Here is a 19,689-nt window from a genome sequence, read left to right on the forward strand (position 1 = left end):
CAACAACTGACAGCCCTGAATCATAACACAGGCTGAGACACAAACACACATGGGAATTCTGAAGGATCCACTTTGTTCTGCTCACCAATCCAAAGGAGCTTTCTTAGCTCAAGAATACCAAACCCCACGTCCTTTTCTGCAATGTCAACTGCTATAAATGTGATCCCCAACACCTGCAAAGGCCCTTTCCCCCTCACCTGCAGGGGCTGGCAGTGCCACCACTCGACACGGCCCCAGGGGCTGGGCAGGAACGGAGGGGCTGGGGCGTCCAATCCATCGGCCCAGGCGGCACCAGGAGTTCCTGGAGTTCCTGCAGGGGAGAGCCTCAAGCCAACAAAGGAGTATGGAAAGGATCATTTTTCCCTTTAATGTGTATATCTCCTGGAATATGGGGAGTTGCACAAGGCCTACTGGTGCAACAAGGACACACTCAAGGCTATCTATTAAAAGGATCTACTGGCACTCAAAAGCTATCACTGTCCTTCTTTCATAGGGAACTCAGGAAACTCTGTTTGCCAAGAGCCTCCAGGATAATTTCCAGCTTTTGGGGCTCTCTTTTAACCATTTTTCCCATCACTGTAGCTGGGACTATCACCTGCTCTACAGGGGGAACAGCCCACAAAGTTCACCTGCAGGGATGCCATGAACTGCAAGTCCCTTGTCAGGGGGGTCACTGCACACCTTGTCCTTTCTTTGCCCTCCCCACCAAAAATGCTTCCAACAGTTCTGAGACATCTGGCAGACCCAGAGCTCTCCTCAGGGAATGCTTTAGCTGCTTAAAGGCTGCCCTTGCACCATCCAGCCAAGGTAGCAAATGCTTACAGGCTGTTCTTGAAAGTTGGCATCACAGTCTTACCACACATCCAGAGGGAGCAATCCAGAGTCCACCCTGTCCTACCATTCCCAGGAAGGCAGTTCAGGGGCTGTCTGGGGCTCAGGAGGAGTCACATGGCTTCTTTTCTTCCTTCTCGCTTTCCAGATTTTCTCCTGCAAAAGCAAAGGTTTCTTGGCTTTCCTTGCTCCAGGAGATGCAGCAAAGGCCATCTTTTCAATCCAAGACTGGAAACTGCTCGAGGTTGTCATTCAAGGTGGTTCTCTCAGGTCCTGCACTAATCAATCATCTTGGCCATTGGTTTTCTTGGAGGGTTCTTGCATTCACATTCTACAAGCAAACCAGGAGGAGCCAATTTAGCTGTTACTGCAACCAATCCAGTCTGGCATTCTGATTTTAAAGGATACTGGCTTGGCCTTACCAGGAGAGATCCCACATCAGGGGTAATACCTACAGCTTCTGCCCTCTTCCCCTCTCCTGGAATTCCACTGGCCCACACCACAGGAACAACTGCAGCTGCCACTTCAGTCGGGACCTTGCTGCTGACAGGAGTTATTCCCTGCACAACAAGAGCTGCTGCTTGAACACATTTAGTTTCAGCAATTACAGGGTCAATATCCCCAGTTTTCCATTTCATTTCTGCCTCAACTTTTCCAGTCCATCTCTCCCTAGTAGAGTTTTGGGTAAGTTTAGCAAATAGACAAACTGAAGAATTCCCCAATGTTTTCCCAGTTTAACCCCTGTCACACCAATCACCTTAACAGTGCCAGTCCTTAATTCTCCCTCTCTTGTGTTAAGGACCGAGGAAATTGTACCTGTGTCTGAGCAGGACATGTGCAAAACAAATGCTGGGGACTGGAACACACACCTTGCACTCCTGCAGCTCTTACCATCACATTCAAGAGCAAACAGCCAATTGCACCATCACTGCTCATTTCATCTGTGCCAGAACAACATCATTCCATACCTCTCACTGCCAATGCTCCACTTCTCCAACAGCTCCAGTGGCAACAGAACTTGTCCTGAAGGCACAAAGGCTCCTTTTGCAAGCACCACAACCCATCTAGACTGTAGCACTGGAATTCCATCTCCTGGACCAGGCGGGAGAAGCAGGGAAGAAAACCAGGACCTTACAGGTCAATTGGGGCACCTCTTCATCCAACAACAGCTCCAGGAAAGGTACTGAGTCAACACCTCACCAAAGACACAGGAAAACAAGTGCCAACACCTCGACAATCACTCCAGTTTTCAACTGATAAAGCAACACTAAAGAAAAGCTTTTCAGACACTTGGGAAGAGTCCATCCCACTTTAACCAGTTTGGGGGACTCGTTCCCAGCCTCCCGAGTTTCATTTCCCACCTCACTCAGGGCTGCAGTACACCTGGTTCTACACACACACACACACACACACACACACACACACACACACGGAGCTGCTGCTCCTCGATTCCAGTCTCCTGGTTCCCCTTGTAACTCCTCCAGCTGTTTGCCCAGCTCTCCAGTGCCCATTCCTTTGCCCACTGCACTTGTTCACAGCCCCAGGGCTCCCAGGGCCACCCTGGGCTCTCCCCTGCCCTGACACTCAGGGCCCTTTCCCAGCCCCGACTCCATCCAGCACTGACCCAGCTGCTGGCAGCTGCAATTCTCCTGCTCCTGCCCTCCCTCTGCCTGCAAACACCCCTGCCAGCTCCTGCACCCCCACCTCTTACCTCCCAGACAACATCAGCTGCATCCTCCGGGATCCTCCAGCTGGATGCTGCTGGCTCTGGGCAGCTCCCACCCTTCAGCAGGGGATGCCAAAGGGAGCTCTGGAGACTGTCCCGAGGGCAGGGGACACCCACTGTGGGTCACACCAACACTCAGCCAGCTCAGGCCTGGGCTCTTCTGCCTGCAGGGCAACCAACAGACAAGCAGGGACACTGAAAGGAAACAGGCACAACAAACTCAGGAGCCTGGCACACCACAGCCCCCAAACCTGCCCAGCCTCCAGCTGCTGCACAGACCTGTGGCCACACAGGACCCAAACCCATCCCCAGCACAGACAAACCTGGGGAGGTCAAGCTGCTCATTCCCAACCACAACCAAACACCCAGTGCCACTGTCTGTCAGCCCCTGCTCCCAGGAATCAATCAGCTTTCCCATTTCCTTTCTTTACAGGTCCTTGCATTCACATTCTACTATCAAACCATGAGGAGCAAATTTAGCTGTTACTGGAACCAATGCAGCTTGGCTTCCTAATTTTAAAGGATACTGGGTTTGCCTTACCAGGAGAGACTCTGGCTTAGGGGTAATTCTTACAGGTTCTGCCCTTGTCCATTTTCTTGGAATTCCACTGGCCCACACACCAGGAACAACTGCAGCTGCCACTTCAGTCGGGACCTTGCTGCTGACAGGAGTTATTCCCTGCACAACAAGAGCTGCTGCTTGGACACATTTAGTTTCAGCAATTACAGGGTCAATAACCGCAGTTTTCCATTTCATTTCTGCCTCAACTTTTCCACTTAATCTCTTCCTAGCAGAGGTTTGGGCAAAACTGAGGAATTACCCAATGTTTTCCCAATTTAACCCCTGTCACACCAATTGCCAGTCCTTAATTCTCCCTCTCTTGGGTTAAGGACCAAGGAAGTTGGACCTGTGCCTGAGCAGGACATGTGCAAACCAAATGCTGGGGACTGGAACACACACCTTGCACTCCTGCAGCTCTTACCATTACACTCCAGAGAAAAACAGCCAATTGCACCATCACTGCTCATTCCTTAATCCCAATCCCACCCTTCTTTGGCACTTGGAGCACCACTTTTATCACCCAATTACAGCCCATGAGAGAGCTCCATGTCTAGCAGGGACAGGTACCCCTGGGATACTCTCAGCAATGCCTGAATCCACTGCAGGGACCTTGCTTTGAGCTCCCCAGGGCCGGGCACCCCGAGGATCTCCCCGAATAATCCTTTCGGTGCGCGCTGGAGTCCTCGGGGTGCCCCAGCCCGGGGGGCACCAACAGCACTGTCCCTCCAGGGGCCAAATTTGCTCCCAAGGCTTCAATGCACAGCCCAAAAGGCATTTCAAGAGGCCTTCTTGGGAACCCACCAACATGGACGGGGAGGAAGCCACAAGAAGGCCTCATTTCTAAAGGCAGGGGGATCTTGCCTGTGTCCCAGATGGCTCCGGGGATCTGAGGCCCTTCCCGAGAAAATCTCGGTGCCGGCATGAAGGCCCGGAGATCCCTTGGAGCCACGGGAGAGCAGGCACAGAGTCCCTGCTGGGGGCCAATTCTGCTGCCTGAACTCAGCTCTTCAAAGAAGCCCCTAAGACTCAGTTGGTGAGTTTTAGAAGCCAGGCATTCCCACACACTCTCAGATATTTTAAGAGCTTACTGAGTGAAAAACATAGAGCTCTGATTAGGGATATCTGACCTCAAACAGACAGCTCCTTTCCCCTTTCAGTACAAAATTATTTTCAGAGAATCATTTAATAGGAAGTGCCCAGGAATCCCAGACTGTGCTTTCCAGAACAGAAAATAAACAGAGGGAAGGAGCTTTGCAGAAGTGTAACACTCCAGAACAGACCTGACTTTAGTTTTTCTCTTTATGTTCAGTTACAGCAGAAGACAAAAACTCCACCAGGAGAGCTGGCACATTACCCATGGTACCCTCCAAGTCTATCTTACAAGGGTTGTAGGAAAATCGCAGTTGTACGAGTCCCCTGTGCCTGCAGATGTCTGGGGATCCTCTCCATCCACCTCGTGCTCTCCCAACAGCAGAAAGGGTGACCTCAGGGACACGGTGGCACTCGACATCCTGCTGAGAGAGCAAGGAAACCTTTAGCATAAAGGTGAGTTGGAATTTAAAATTTCCTTTCCTGGGAGCTTTGTGAAGTCTGCAACCAGAGGGGGAAAATTTGCATCTCCTTTGGTGCAGGTGTCAACAGAGGCCAACAGAGCTTTCACCTTTTTCAGACAACTGTGCCCTTTTTGGCTCCCTGGCAGCTCCAATGGCACCAGAACCCCCTTCCTGCACACCCACGGGTGTCACACACAGGCAGCCACACACCTTTGCTCCAGCCCACACGTGGCCAACATTTCCTCACCCTGGACATCCCAAGGGGACTATTTTTGCTACAGAGCACAGTAACTCCCCATCCTTGCCAACTGCCTCCTTGAAAAAAGGGAACCGATTGTCCTGCACGTTTCTCCAACACTCAAGGTCTTTTGAAGCTGCTCTCATGGCACCAAATCTGCTTGGGGTCTCTCCCAGCTGTTGGCTGTCCTCGGAGTTAACAGGCATACACTCTATTCCATCCTCCCACAGCCAAATCCCCTTCTCACTGGTAGGACGGGCCCTGCCCTTACCTGTGTGAACTCCCGGGCTCGGCACAGCCGTGGGTACAGAGCAGCTTCCCAAGGCAGCTCCCGCCCGGCAGGAAGCACAACTCGCCACACTCCACCAGCCGCTGGGCACTGAACTGAGCTGAGCCCCAACTGAGGGCACAACTGCACAGAAAAGGAGCAAAAAGCATCAATGTAGCACCAAGAAACTGAGACCAGTCTTTGCCTCGTAACCCTGCACGGGGAAAGGCTTTGGGATTCCGAGGCAATCCCTGAGACACCCAGAGAGCACCAGCCCCGCAGCCCTGCCACGGCTTCCCCCGGGGGCACCCGGCAGGTAACGGGCTTACGCGGCCCCCGCCGTCCAGCACAACGCGCCCCTAAACGCCCCCCGGCTCCCCCGGTCCATAAACCCAGCGGCCAAGGCGCTCTCCCCTCCGCAGCCCGGGCAGCAGCAGGGCCGCACCCTCAGCCCTCACACACAACCGCCCGCACCTGCCCCGCCGGCCCTTCTATACCGCGGGCCGGCAGCGCTGCCCAATCAGCACTCGAGCGCCTCCGCCCAATCGCAGCCCGCCTGTCCCCGCGGCCCCGCCCCGCCCGCTCAGCCCGGCCCCGCCCCTCGGCGCGGCCCCGCCCCCCGTTCCCTCAGCGCGGCCCCGACCCCCGTTCCCTCAGCGCGGCGGGCGCTGCTGGGGCCGGGGAAGGGCGGTGGGAGCTCCGCGGGCACGGCCCGGCCGGAGACACCACGAGTACCCCTCCAGCCCAGCCCAGCTGCCCACGGGGCACTGCAGCAGCTGAGATGGGAAGCTCAGAGCCTCAGGGAAAAGGGGGCTCTTTTACCTCCATCAGGGATTGTCCCTGTCCCCTGCACGGCTCCGGGAAGGTCCCCGGCACCCGTGGGTCTGACGGGCACAGCCTCCCATCCAGCACAGCACGAACGAGCCCAGCGTGGCCCGTGCCGGGGGCTGCGTGCCCCTCCGGAGCCTGGAGAGAAATCAGGAAGAGAAATCAGAGCCAGTCAGTCCTGGAGGGTGCACCTGCTCTAATTCCAGCTGGGCACACGGGGCTTCCTTCCGCTGTTCCCTGTGGCGAGAGACCTGGATGTTTGTCCCCGGCTCAGCCCCGGAGCCCAACTGGAAGCAGGGCCACGTTAGCAGGGACCTGCCCCTTCCCTGCCACGGGCCCGGGGAAGGTCCCGAGGGCTGTGCCGGGCTGACACCGCAGCCTCCTGCCCGCTCACCACTGGGCACCTCGAGGCTGAAATCCACTCTCCTGCTGACAGCTGCAGCTGTGCAGCATTTGGGCACCAGGAGACTGTGCCTGGCTCGTGGCACAGTTCTAACACAGCAGTGCCAACACAGAGCATTACAGACCAGATACTGCCCAATCTCTGCCTGGGCCACTGGATTTGTGCTGGGCACCCCCACGGCTTGGGAACACACTGCTCCAAACATATCCTCTGACCAACAGATGCCTGTGATTACAAAACTTTCACTGCATAAACCCCTTCCCTTCAGAAGGACTCCAGTGCTATCGCTGTCATGGTCACAGCTCACTCACTACCTGGATTCTCTCAAGTGGTGCTAACCTGAAGCATCAGGGAACAGCAAGATCTGGTAGCTCTCACAAACTCCAAATACTGACAGGAATTCTTTGCTGTCTCCTACACCTCACTCCTTTTGGTGTTCACGTTAAATGTTAACTACTCAGGATGCTGCTGGTTTCTAGTCTTGGCTCAGAGACTGGTGTGATCAGAGGCAGAGTGACTCAGTCCTCAGGGAACATCAAGCATAGACAGATGCTGCAGACCCCTTCAGACAGTGATGAAGTATCCTTTGGGACCTTCTGACTTTCCTTCCCTCTTCGAGTTTGGCATCACTGCATTTAATACTGCTGTACCCTCATATCAGGACTTATTTGGAAATTCTGCAAATATACGTACATATACACAGCTTTAGCTACATACATTCACCAGTGAAGGTCTCCATTATAAATCAGACTTTCTTAAGGAAATTACCTCTGTAAGATAACAAAGCTAAATTCAGGTGACCTAGGGCAAACACTTCTGCACATAGTTGTTTTCATTTCTGTTGTCTAAATGAGAGTTTTTGTAGGATAACCTAAAATATCCCTGGACCTGACTTCCTTAGAAAATAAATTGCAGTTGGTATCTTAATGAACTTAGGAAACAAAGCTTCATTAAAACCTAAAAGCAGCAGCTATAATGAAAGCACTGCTTCATTTTGATAGGATCTGTTTAAAGCACTGCCAGTCAAACCATAAGAGTGGCCACCAACCTTACGTTTCTAACAGGCAATTAACTCTAACAAGCTTCCTAAAAATTTAGTCCTTTAGTAAATTAGGAAAAAAAAAAAGAAAAAAACCTCAGCCTCAATAGGTGAGTCTGAGCAGGTTCCCTCCTCAGAGCACCATTTTTCATTGTTATTAATTCCACTGAAATAATTACAAACATCTACTACTCAACACTCACCCCCCAAACCCAAGAACTTTACAGTTCTTTTTTTAAAGCAAATATGTTCACCTTTACACATCAGCATTTAGGTCAAAAATCCAAAAAGTGAGGGATCACAGGCTAATGACAGCAGCAACTGATGTTTAGAACAGCAGCTGTTGTTCCAGTACCAGACAGAAATGCCCCACAAGCGTTACTGTCCTGTGGTTCAGCTTGTTTGTCCTCTCAGGCAGTCCCACTTCTGAGCTCCACACAGCCCCAGTGCTGACAAGCTGTAAGGAGGTACCTGAAGGCAAGCTCTAAATGAGCACAAGACTATCACATTTCCCCTGTTTACTGTCTTTTACCTCGCGAAGCTCTTAAACGTTTAAGTAAGTGTAAAATTGCAACACTCTAACTGCTTTCTAATTACGCATCAGAATAAACAGCTGCTTATTTTAACGAGTTTCTTCAGGCAGTCGCTGGTAGTTATTTTGCCACATGCTGTGGCCTGGCTAAACTGTGCTTAAAAATTGTCAGAGGCTGGTTTTGCCAAATATAAATCTATTATCAGAGCAAAAAGAGATGCCAAACCTTACAAAGAGATTTTGAAACTGCAGGTAGAAGTCACAACAAAGTGGCAAGCACATGGCAATGCATGACTGCAGGCAGCATAAATCAGACTATGGAGATGAGTTAAAACCACCCCACAGTCCTGTCCCTGCAGCAACTCCTTTGTACCCAGCTGTTGAGGTGGGTGGGGTTTTGCTTCTCACAGGTGGACCAAGCTTGGGTGTTTACGCTCACAGAAATTCTCCAGAAATAATAATAATTTTTCGGAGCTTCCTTGTTGCCTGTCTGTTTTTATAGCACGCATCAGTGTCTGTTTCTGATCTCATGCCTCGCTGTTATTTCAGTTGCTGCTACTCTGATCATTATCTTTGGCAGTTAAGGATGTAGGCTGGTAAGCAGCCCTTTCCAGTCATTTGTTCTAGAACCCCCCAGAATCTACCAGGCTATCACAGAAGGGAAATACCTGTCACTGTGGTGGGAGAAGTCATGTGAGCCTTTTTTTTTTTTTAATCTGTCAGAGCTGCAATAAAAACTCACGAAGTCTTCCACACCTTCCCACTTTCTCACCTGGTTGGCATTATTTTGTGTCTCTGGGTTTTGGAGACCAAGTCATCTCCTATTTGCTACTGATCTTATGATCTTCTACAAAATACTAGACCAGGTGCAGAGCAGAGGAGTACTTGTTCCTTTACCTCCCAATGGCTAAATCCAGTCAGGATTTCATGAAGGCACTCAGCACATCTATGTAAACACATACCCCGTGTGCAACCTTGCCACCCAGATGTGGGAATACATTTATGACCAAACTGAGCCCACGGTGCCCTGTTGGAATCTCCCTGCCTGAGCTTTAGCACACCCTTGGCACAGGCTCTTGGCAGATGGCTGCAGCCCAGGCGAGACAAGAAGCAGCTTTGCAGGCTGGCAGCAGGTGGTGTCACCTCACTAGCAGAAACATGCTGGGAATGGAACATGAGGCACTGCACCAACGTGGGAGAAACAGCTGTCTGCCAAGCTCCACAATACTCCCAGATCCAGGCTCCAGTCTCTCTCCCGAGAGAGCTCCTACAACGAACACGTGCCTCCCCTGATCGCAGCAAGCCAGTTACAGAGCTCATGCCTGTCACACCAGATGAGGAACAGGATCAGCACTGCTGTGGCACCTAAACTGGCATCAAACCAGAGCATTTACTTAGAAACAAGGGCTGGAGAAGCTTCTCGAGCCATTACCTCCACAAAAGACTGCTCAGGGAACTTCTGTCACCTTCCCATCTCCACCTAGGCAATACAGTCTTTCCTGGTTCCGGTAGTTTTCCAGCAGAGCCGTGTTGCTCAGCCCTGCAAACAGCCCTGATGTGTCCCCAGAGTGCTGCTGGCAGGTCCCGTAAGCACCTCCTGAACATAAAGAACAGCAAGGCATTGACAGGTGTGTCTCGTCTTGCTTTGGACAGGTGGACGAACCAGGAGCACCTACAAGGGCAGCTCTGCCTGTAGGGAAGCCCCTCACAGCATTCCAGAAAGTATGCCCAGCAGGAGCTGGGACAGACTTGCTGGGGCAGGTACCCATCTTGAAATACTGAAGTGCTCTGGTGCCAGAGAATTGCTGTCACTGGACAACACGTTCATGGCCACACCTGGCAGTGCAGGGCTTAATCCACACCCTCCTGTTTTAGCGTGAGCCTTGCTCAGTGGGGTGGCCTTTGAATCAAATCATGGAATCCTTCCAGATGCTTTTTATTAAAAACCATCTCCACTAAGTTCCCTGCAGATCAGCTTTGTAGAACAATTACCTCCCCTTGTACCAAGGGCTGCTGTATTTAACTCAGCACAAGATTTAATAAAACAAAAGAAGCCACTTGAAAAATCAGTGATAGGTTTCTCTTCATGGGTCTGGCTTCCACCTTGACAAAAATCCTTCCACCCAGTGGATAGATTAAAAGAAACAACTGGCTAGAAACTGGCTGAAATCTCTATACAGGGGGTGGGGAAGATAGATTAACACTCTACCTGCATTTTCCTGCTGCAACTTCTTGGTTGTACTCTAACAGAGATATCCTCCCTATGAGTTGAGTGTGATTTGGATTTCTCCCTATACACACTCCCTGTTGAGGCAACAGCTTTGCCTACCAGTATTGTCAATTAACTTCAACTTACAGAACCCCAGACAAGATAATTATGCTAATAAAAGAGCCAGGGAAAGGAGCTTTGCACTGAGCTGCACATAAAAAAAAAAGGAGGTCACTTACAAAAGACTCTACACCAAGTCTCAGACTACTTAAAAAATCTTCCACTCCTGCTGCTTTATTGCCCATCCCCCTAAATGTTTGTCAAGAGGTTTAGCAGTGGTTTTTCCAGTAACATAGGTCTATGTACTTTCACATTTTCTATAGCAAAGTCCACTTTAAGCCAGATGCTAAGCAGTGTCAAGGAAGCAGTTACCTGAATTATCAGGGCACCAGGATACAGCTCCCAGTTTCATTCCTGAATGGACTTAGTGTGAAGGCATTTAACAACTGTGTAAACATCACTAGAGTGCTCTGAGGGAACGATCTCCAGCAAAAGCCCATTTCTGTAGGAAGCTGACAGGTGCAGAATCATGCTAGCTAGCCAGCTTCTGGGAAAAAGGAGTTTTCCTTAACAATTAGATATGATACTGTACCAGCCAATAAATCCCAAAGCTTCCCCCTCCCTTAAGCACTTGGCTGCTGACAGCGTGCACAGCCTGTCATAGTAAATCACCCCAACTTGCATCCTGCTTAGTGAATATACCAGACTGCAGGAAACTTTAGCCTGTAAGGTAAAATGAATCCCGATTCCCCCTTTCCCACACCATGAATACTTGGCAAAAACAAAGCTTGATGTCATTATTGGGTGGGTGTCAGCAACTTGTTTAAGTGAGCCATTTGATAAGATGTAGAGCTTCCTGCAGAGTTGCTGCTGTTCGGCAGTGTGTTCCTTCCTCACAAGGTGGGGGCAATCTGGTCAATTTATTACGGAGAAAAAAGGGCAGTTATTCTGCCTAGTAAGTATTCTGCTCCCTGCAGGCCAACATCTGGATTGCATTATCACTGAAGCCAAACCACTGCACAGATTCGGCCTAGGAAAACATCAAGGAGCTACCAGACTGATGTGTTTTGCAACCCTTTACTATGGTGTGAGCTTCAGAATTTGTGCAAATACTGTTTTCTGTCATAGACAACCTTTACATATATAATATCGGTCATCTTCCACAAATTTTCTTTCCCTAAGTCATCTGTTGTTTATAGCTCGTGCTAAGGGAAATACAGCCTGTCAATAAACAGAACAGCCCCCCAGCTATTGCTCTGATTCTCACCATGCTTCTCAACCAGATGACTCACCAAGTTCATGTGTGCAGTTCTAAAAGAAATAAACCAAGGGACTAAATGAAAAAAAAAAATTATTGCACCAAACACAACTGTAAATTGAAAAAACTTTTTCTCTGACAGCTTTCATGTCAGAGTTCTAGTACCAATTCTTATTAATCTTGTGAACAGGAAAGGAAACACAGAGGTGAGAGCCTGAACCAAGCCACCTGACCTAGATGAATACTTCTGCATCCAAACAGGATGCTGCAAACTTCTGACGTTCCATTCTCTATGTTGCCTGTGGAAAGGCAGCCCCAAAATGCAGCAGATATATTGCCCTAGCCCTAGAATCCAGCCATGCTTCAGGAAAGAAACAACAGGGCTACTAACCAGATTGTAGTCCAGAGGAATGGAATAAGATTTGCCTCTGTGGGAGTCTGTGATATTCTTTAATGCTTATCAAGTTTCCACTGTGTGGAAGTAACCCTTGATTTTTCAGTAAAAAGAGATGAAAATGTCTTTACGTATCTTTAGATCTTTATTAAGCTGCTACATCTAGCAAGAGATTTTTCTGAAGCACCCTCAGAGGATTGGGCCATTCAGTTTCTCTTGGTTTAATTGCGTATTCAAATCCCCAGCCACTTTTGAAAATTGTGTCTTTAAAGCTACATTCATGCATAGGTGACTCAGCTACAGAAATGGTAACGCTATCTCAATTTATGAAAAGAAATTATTACTCTATTGAAGCCTCACAGGCAATCCCCTGGGGTGGGAAGGAAACACAACCTGGTGTAAGTATGAAAAGGGAAAAGGTCTGTGTAAAGCCTACCGAAAGCTACAGGTGTCACAGCAGAGCAATCATGGATTTCTGTTTAAAGTCCACAAGTGTAACGCATTTCCATAAACTCAGATCTTATTCACAGACTTTATCTTCAGATTCTATCTCAAAAACAGAGCGAAACCATTTATGGAGCCTTTCTTTTATCTTCTTGCTTCAGATATGCACTGAGTGTTCTTGCTCTTTCATCAGAGAAAAGGTTTGCCTAATATCCCAAATAAGAAAGGGACAATAACATCAACAGACAAATAAAACAGACACAGTGTTGTGTTCCAAGATTTACAGGTGCCTGAGAGGAAGATGTGTCCTTCCCTCTCCTGTCTTAAAGCAGAATGAAAGTGACGGGGGGAGATTCCTCTGTGGATGAGACAAAGGGCTAGAAAGTTTGTCGGCTGAAAGGCAAATGAGACTGAACCATTTGACTTTTCATCTCCCCCCATCTCTGGAAGCAGCCGGCACAGCATGGATGGGTGCCCTGCTAACTCCCTTGCTGATCTGCCTATAACATGGCATGACCTCAAGCTTAGCACATTCTGACTCTTAAGCACAAGCTGGGCACACTCAGGTAGTTGTGTTCTTTCATTTCCTTCTCTTAAAAGGAAAATTCTTACTATCAGTATTTAAGCAGTTCATATAGTGCCCTGCTTCACTCAGGAGGGCTGACAGCTTCACCACAAAGCATTTATTAACCAGAAAACACAGCTAAATGGAAGAAAAACTTTCTGCAACAAAAGAAGGATTTGTTCATCACTGAAAAAAAAATTTCAATCTTGTATTTGGGAACCTGTACTTTCTTTCATCACAAATGAGAGGGCACTAACAAAGCAGAACGTGGACAGGATATTAATGTTGGCAAAACAGGGTGTTTTAGTGGTCCCCAAAGTGCTTTTTACCCCCTGCCCTAAGCCAGCCTCTAAAGACGCCAGCTGAGCAGTGCCTGGTCTGCTCACTTGAGTGCCTACCCTTTCGGAGTGTGAGTGCCCTTTCCTCACTGTCCCTCAGTCAGCTGTGTCTTGCTGTGTCTGTCAGGCCCACGTGTCTTCTGGGTGCACTTAGTGCTGTTCTGCAGCTGACTTCTCCTGGGCAGTGGTTCTCTTTTCCAATACCAAACCACTGCCCCCGAGCTCTGCAAAATCGCTGTTTTCAGGGGATGTGAGTTTTCCAGAGCTGGCAGATACTTCAGCCTTCCTAAAGGCTCAGAAGACGCGAGCAGTGTAGCACATGGGCAGATCTCTTTTGCAGTGGATCCTGTTCTGCCGGTGCAGAGTCACTTGTCAAGGACAATAGCTGTTGGCAGAGCATTAGTATGACAGAGTTGGGCATGCTGCCAAGGAAAACACTCTTTTGTGGTTTCTGCAATGTTTCGCTGGCCTGTCATTTTGAGATCGCCATTGACGGCAAACTGAAAACTGCCTTTCACCATTATTAGAAAGAAAAAAGAGACTACTCAGCAAAATGGGTACTGGGCTTTGCTGAAGCCCCACAGTAACAAAAGCAGGTTGGGTAGTTCATGCATGTGTGTGTGTGTGCCTAGGCTGCTGTGAGCCCTCTGTGTTGCAGGAGCCCTCCACGGTGGGCAGAAAAGGTTTACTCTCTACAGAATGAGGCTGGAGGGAGGCCCTCTTTACAGTGGTTTCTGAGAGAACTCAGAGATGATGCTGGTTGCATGAGACAAAGAGCCTTTCAACTTCATAGATGTTGGCTATAGGGCCATCTTTGTACATGGAAATTCTGCCTCTGTTGCCCCAGGGATCATGGGATTATCTAAATTGGCCTTAAGAAGCTGACTGGCTTTTGCACAAAAGTCTCCTGGCATTTAACAAACTAAGTGGGCAGTTACAGCTGGGGACCATGAGGTTTCAATTATTTCTTGAGATGTCTGAATGAGGAAGAACAGTGCCTATTGATTCTCATCCTGTCATTCATCCACGGGAAGTACCATTGGATGCTTGGAGAAATGCTGTGTCTGAAAGGCTAAATGCCTGGAACGATCCTAAGTTACATAAGGAAGGAGCTGTGTGGCTGTGACCATGCCAAGGCATTAGTGATATCTGTGACTTCTCTGATGTCACAACCTGATACTCAAGGATTGCTCTTCTCTCTAGACACTTGCCACTTGTAACCTTCCCCTAGTACTCACACTTTTGGTCTCCTAACCCTTAAAAAGGAGCCTGCTTCCTCTCTGCTTCCACAGGCACTAAAATAAGGTAACGCAGATGAACAATACTTTAATTCTAAATGGCAGTGTTCAGACAGATTCACTGTGATCCAATTAATCCATTTTATCTTACAGCCTGTATGTCATAAGACTCTTTCTGAGAGTCCTGAGGAACCCAATCTGCTGATGAAGCAACGTATCAGCTGAGGCTTTTGAGGCTGCCATTGTACCGCATTCCCCTGTGTAGGATCCTGCCCAGAGATGGGAATGGTGCTGCGTGATGCACCTGATCTGATCACTGGACAAGCTGCTTCCAAACAAGTGGAAGCGCATATGCCACTGAGGGATTACAGCCCTGCCTCACGTACTCCTAGAAACCCCCTGAAATGACCCATGCAGCCTGTGCACGTGACATTAAGTGTCTGTGTCCGGGGCTGTTGTTGGGAGGCTGGTTGCTCTCTCTGGCTGCTCAAACAGCAGCAGCACGAGCTCTTCAGGGAAAGGGAACACGGCCTGTGTGCAGCAGGGCGTGAGCTCTAGATTGCTGAATCAGCAGAAAGCTGCTTTTCTCTCATCTCTCTGCAGCCTCCTGGAGTTCCATAGCAAAATGTTTCTAAGACAGCACTGAAGCATTTCCTTTTCAGATGGAGCTTCCTGTTTTGCCTACGTGGTCCGTGTCTATGCTTTGCACTACCCCCTCTTTTCCCTTCCCTGTCTGGGATGGATGTTGCTTTTTGTACCTCTGGTGTCCACGTGATCAGTGCATGAGAACTGCAACTGCCTCTCTGTCACCTAAAAACCAGCCCTCTCAAATACTGAACTCTCTGCACAGTTGAATATCAAGGTGGTTTCAAAAGATGAAAATAAAAATTTTCTGTGGCTTCCAGCAGATTTTAAGATTTCATTGCTAAGCCATTTTTTCCAGATATTTGATTTGATACAGGAAGCGTATCGTTATGAAGAGAACTCACTGGGATAAGCAGGTGTTTGTGTCTCTTGGGTGCAGGTGTACAGAGAGACTTTGAGTTCAGAAAGCATGAAACACCCTTCACCCATGCTTAACTGGGTGACTTGGCTTTCAGAATAACAGAATTTACGTGGCACTGGATGACACATAACATGCCAACCTTTGCGACCAGAAGACAGCCACTAATGTTGTGCAGGTCTCTTTATTTAGCCATGTCCTGGCTAGAAAGCACATCAAGACCTTGGGAAGAAGGGAAGATTATGCTACAGTTACAAAGAAGCTGCTGATTGACACTATGGCTCAAGAGCAGTGGCTGTGGGATGGTGCCCCAGTTCTGGAAAGGAATTGCCTTCGGCTACAGCTCCTGTTCTTCAGCCCAAGCACCCTGCACCCTGTAACCTGCATAAAATAGCACGTGGGACATCTGACAAGCTGGTATGAAGGGATGAAAGGTAATGATTTTGTGCTGAGAGCCAAGAGCTCCAGGAATGAGAGAAGCTGGGCCTACCAGTTATACAGGTGTGTTGCACTAGGGGGGTTCAGAGATGTGATTAAGTTCAGATCTGCTCTACATTAGTGAAAAAATGCTGTTCTTCAGAGATTGAGCTCTGATGAGGTGAGCATTGGACCAAGAAACTAGTGAGGTGACACCCAAGCCACGGGTGACTTGTGCCTCCAATCAGGGTGGCTGTTCATGCTGGTAAGAGATTATGGCACGCTGTTCCCTCCAGGCTCCAGGTAAGACTTTGCTGTAACTTTCCTCTGGCAGAGGGACAGCCAGACTGCACTTAATACAAGGTAGATTTCCCTGAAGGACTTATGTAAGTGGGGAGCAAATGCCTTGTACTTCAAAGTAGCATTGCTTCAGGGACAGAGCTAAAGGAGCTCAGAGAGGCAATCGGGGAGTTAATTGCACCTTTGATGTATCCTTATCTTATCAGGATATGCAGATATAAGACCTCTGAGAGGCTGGCCAAGTGCTAAATTGTTGGCTATGTAGAGACTGAGTCGATGGGCCTTGGTTCCTTAAGGTGAGCAAGTCCTGCAGGACTTTAATCCCAGAGCATTAAGAAAATAAACTGACATTGCAAACTATGAACTCTCCTCCATAAAGCAGCAGATGTAAGTGCATGGGACAAAGGCCTGGGATACACAGAGCATGTTGCACCTCTAGGGATATTTCAAGTCGTCTCTGCTTCTGAGGTTCAAGGACATCATCTCTGAACTCAAGTGGCTGCTCTTTGTAAACAAGATCCTGATCCACTTGCTTCAGTTCCTACAGAAGAGCCTGCTCTGGGGCTGCCTGCCAGCCAAGAGCCTGCATTATATTATGCTGGAATACGGAAAAACCCTCTTTAATTTTCAGTACAGGGGGACCTGTCTTTGGGCTTCGTGAGGCACCTGCCCTTCCATCTGTTTGCTTGTTTCAGCCCTCCTAAGGAGAAGTGGTTATGGGGGGGATAAGCACTGTAAGGCTTAAAGGGTCTTTTTTTTTCTTTGCCTGTATTATCTGCTTAGCAGCTAAAACCAAGGAGGTTCTGACTACCTTTGTGGCTCTGAGATGTTGCCACTTTTAATCTGAGCCTAGGACAGGAGGATAGCCATCTGTCAGAAGCGTAATTTTCATGAATATCAGCTTGGCAGCCTGATAGGGGAAATGCAATCACTTGCCCTCAGACCTCCTACTTGAGCAAAAAAAGGATGACTTAGCAGAGCACTTCTGAAAAGGGACTATCCTGGTTATCTACATTCTTTCAGATCAGCTTAATCTTGCAAGTGCCCTCCAAAGATAGCCCGAGTGACTCTTGACACAACGGTGTGATTGAGTCCTGAGCATACAGTGCTTTCTCCAGCTGCCTTGACCTTCAACAGCTGAACTGGACGGGCAGCTATCAGTTCTCCTGGGTGTTGTGTTCTTGGCTAATCACTAAGCCCAAGCACTTAAGGTTATATGGGGAGCAGAGGGAAAGGCACGATTCCTGCTGCAGTGCAAGGTAAGAATCCCTGCCTCACAGCCTCTGATTTTTACACTTCTATTTCTGTCAGCTCAGGCTACCAGAGAGTCCCAACAGTTCATTTCTCTCTCCATCAGTTGTAAGGGAAAAGGCCTTTCCTTCCAGTTTGCTGGAGTGGTGTGCCCAGCAGAGGCTGAAGGAGTGGCATGGCACATGGATGGTTAACAGTCTTGTTTTCCCATCTGCATGGGAACACAACTGTTCCTCTAAAGCTACTGCTCTGTGCAACAGGTTGCCGTCCTTCCTGACTCTCTGCATCCGGCAGCAACTTCCTCCCTTCAGATAAAGTGAACTTTATCAACAGAATTCTTAGTAACTAGAGGAACCAGCGAGAGGGGCAATCATGAGATCTGCTGGTATGGGCTAGGCTCTCCATACTGAAGCTCAGCATGCCTTCCCTCACAGCGCCCACAAGAGCAATTTCCCCTTCTACAAGGCAAGAAGCAGGGGTCACATAGATCTGAGTCCTCGCACTCAACGTTGTCATGCAAACAGATTTAAAGTAGCACCTTAAATGCAATGCAGCACAAGTGTCAACACCACATTCTCAGGCTTGGTTTATGTACTGATGGTGGGGTTAATAGATAAAGAACTTAAGGGCTCATGTTCTGTTTGTTGCATTTGGATTTTGTGACACATTTTATAGTCCTTCAAGTGCACTGCTTTAACCACATATATAAGCACACATTATATACACATGAACTGTGCTCTAGTTTCTAGTCCTACTGTTTGGTCATGAGTCAAAGGTCAGAATTATGGATGATGGTACAAGTTCAACTCTAAATTATTCTCTGAAAGACTTCCCTGTGTGTGTCTATTTGGAGGAATTCTGGCAAAGAACATTGGCCTTTAATTACAGAAGGGGAAAAATGAAACGGAAAACAGTTTTGAAATGCTATGTAACAGAAGTAGGATTATTTTGAATCTGGATTTTAGAGTTTCTGAAAACACCTTTCTGACTGAACAGTGAAGCTAACAATTATCTGTTTATATGGAGTTCATATGATAGCAATGTCTTTAGGAACAAGACTTTAGGGCTCACTCAGCCAGGAATTTCTAGGACCATTAGGTTCTCTCTGCAGATCTGTAACAGTCTTTATGTCGCTTAGCACCAATCTGATCCTGCCACCTCTTCTCTATGCAGACTTGAGACTGACACTCCTTGAGACAGGTGTTTCTTCTGCTGTGCTAGAGCCTCAATGTCCTTCTAAAACAGTAAGTTGTCTCAAAAAAGGCACCATAATTTACTTGATGGAAAGAGGATGTAAATCAAACATACACTGACACTCTGGCATTACTTTTCTCTGTCTAACAGAAAATGAGTGGCTTTGTTCTGACCATAGAGCACTCTCATATTCAGTTTCTGAGACTGGGATTAAGAGTTGTACCTGACAGTTGGTGTTGTACAGTGGATGACCAGTCCCTGCTGCATCAGGTGCTATTTGAGGCAAAAAAGCAATTAGGTAGTAAATAGCTCCGAGGTTCCCTGGCTGTGCTCCAACACTATCAAATGTCCATTGTTCTCCAATGTCTGACAAGCTGAGAGCTCTTAGTGGGGACCGTGAAAGGGTTTCTCTCTTCACTGCTCCTACCAGTGACAGAGTGTGGGACCCTAATGTCTTTGAGACACCTGTCAAGTGTGAGTTCACCTTTCAAGCCATCCTTCATGAAGATCTTCCTGTGCTGGCAGCCAAAGAGGCCAGTGTCAATTCAAAGTGGGAAGGAATCCAATAAGCAGCTTGTACTTGTTCTTTCTGTCCCTGGGTAAGCTGGATTCGTAAGTTATTGGAGAGGGAGGGGGAGGAGGTAAGAAATGCAAACAGCTCTAACCAGCTGGAACTAGCTCTCTCCTAGCTGGACAGTTACAATTTGTCAAACAGAAACAATGCCTAACTGTTCTCCTTGCGAGTAAACATGACCGGAACAAAGCCCAGCTGTATGTGTGTGTGCTGGTGAACCTCCTTGCACTTACTTGGCTGGCTGTCCACGTGCTGGTCAGTGTGTGGCTTGTCTCTTTTAATCAAAGACAAAAGGAGAGGGATGGGCAGGCAGTGACAGGCAAACATAACCCTTGCACACACCGAGAGACCTGCAGTTTGTCTCTGCTGGGCCCGTGGTCTGTCTCTGGTGTGTCTGAAAGATTTCTGCATATAGTTCCATGTCCTTTTTGACTGTGGAATCTCAAAACAGTAACAAGATGTAA

At 48.4% G+C, this 19,689-nt stretch overlaps 1 protein-coding gene across 12 annotated transcripts in view; it reads right to left on the bottom strand.

Annotated features, from left to right (window-relative positions):
- Positions 1-165: 165 nt before the first annotated feature.
- The window catches only part of LOC113959484, a 46,534-nt gene continuing 27,010 nt past the window's right edge, over positions 166-19,689 (bottom strand). The window contains exons 1-8 of one of the 12 annotated variants that reach the window (XR_003531821.1): positions 5,653-5,679; positions 5,182-5,322; positions 4,529-4,633; positions 3,099-3,236; positions 1,967-2,721; positions 1,723-1,872; positions 857-987; positions 166-324 (exon numbers count right to left, since the gene is read on the bottom strand). Coding sequence is in view for 1 of the 12 variants with exons in the window: in XM_027668553.1 (XP_027524354.1) it covers positions 1,110-1,391; positions 3,099-3,236; positions 4,529-4,630 (522 nt within the window). In the remaining 11 variants the exon portion in view is untranslated. The other 11 variants (XR_003531822.1, XR_003531816.1, XR_003531815.1 and 8 more) reach the window with 11 other exon arrangements.

Source organism: Corapipo altera, unplaced genomic scaffold (assembly GCF_003945725.1).
Source record: "Corapipo altera isolate COAL_440 unplaced genomic scaffold, ASM394572v1 274, whole genome shotgun sequence".
Taxonomy (NCBI): Eukaryota; Metazoa; Chordata; class Aves; order Passeriformes; family Pipridae; genus Corapipo; species Corapipo altera.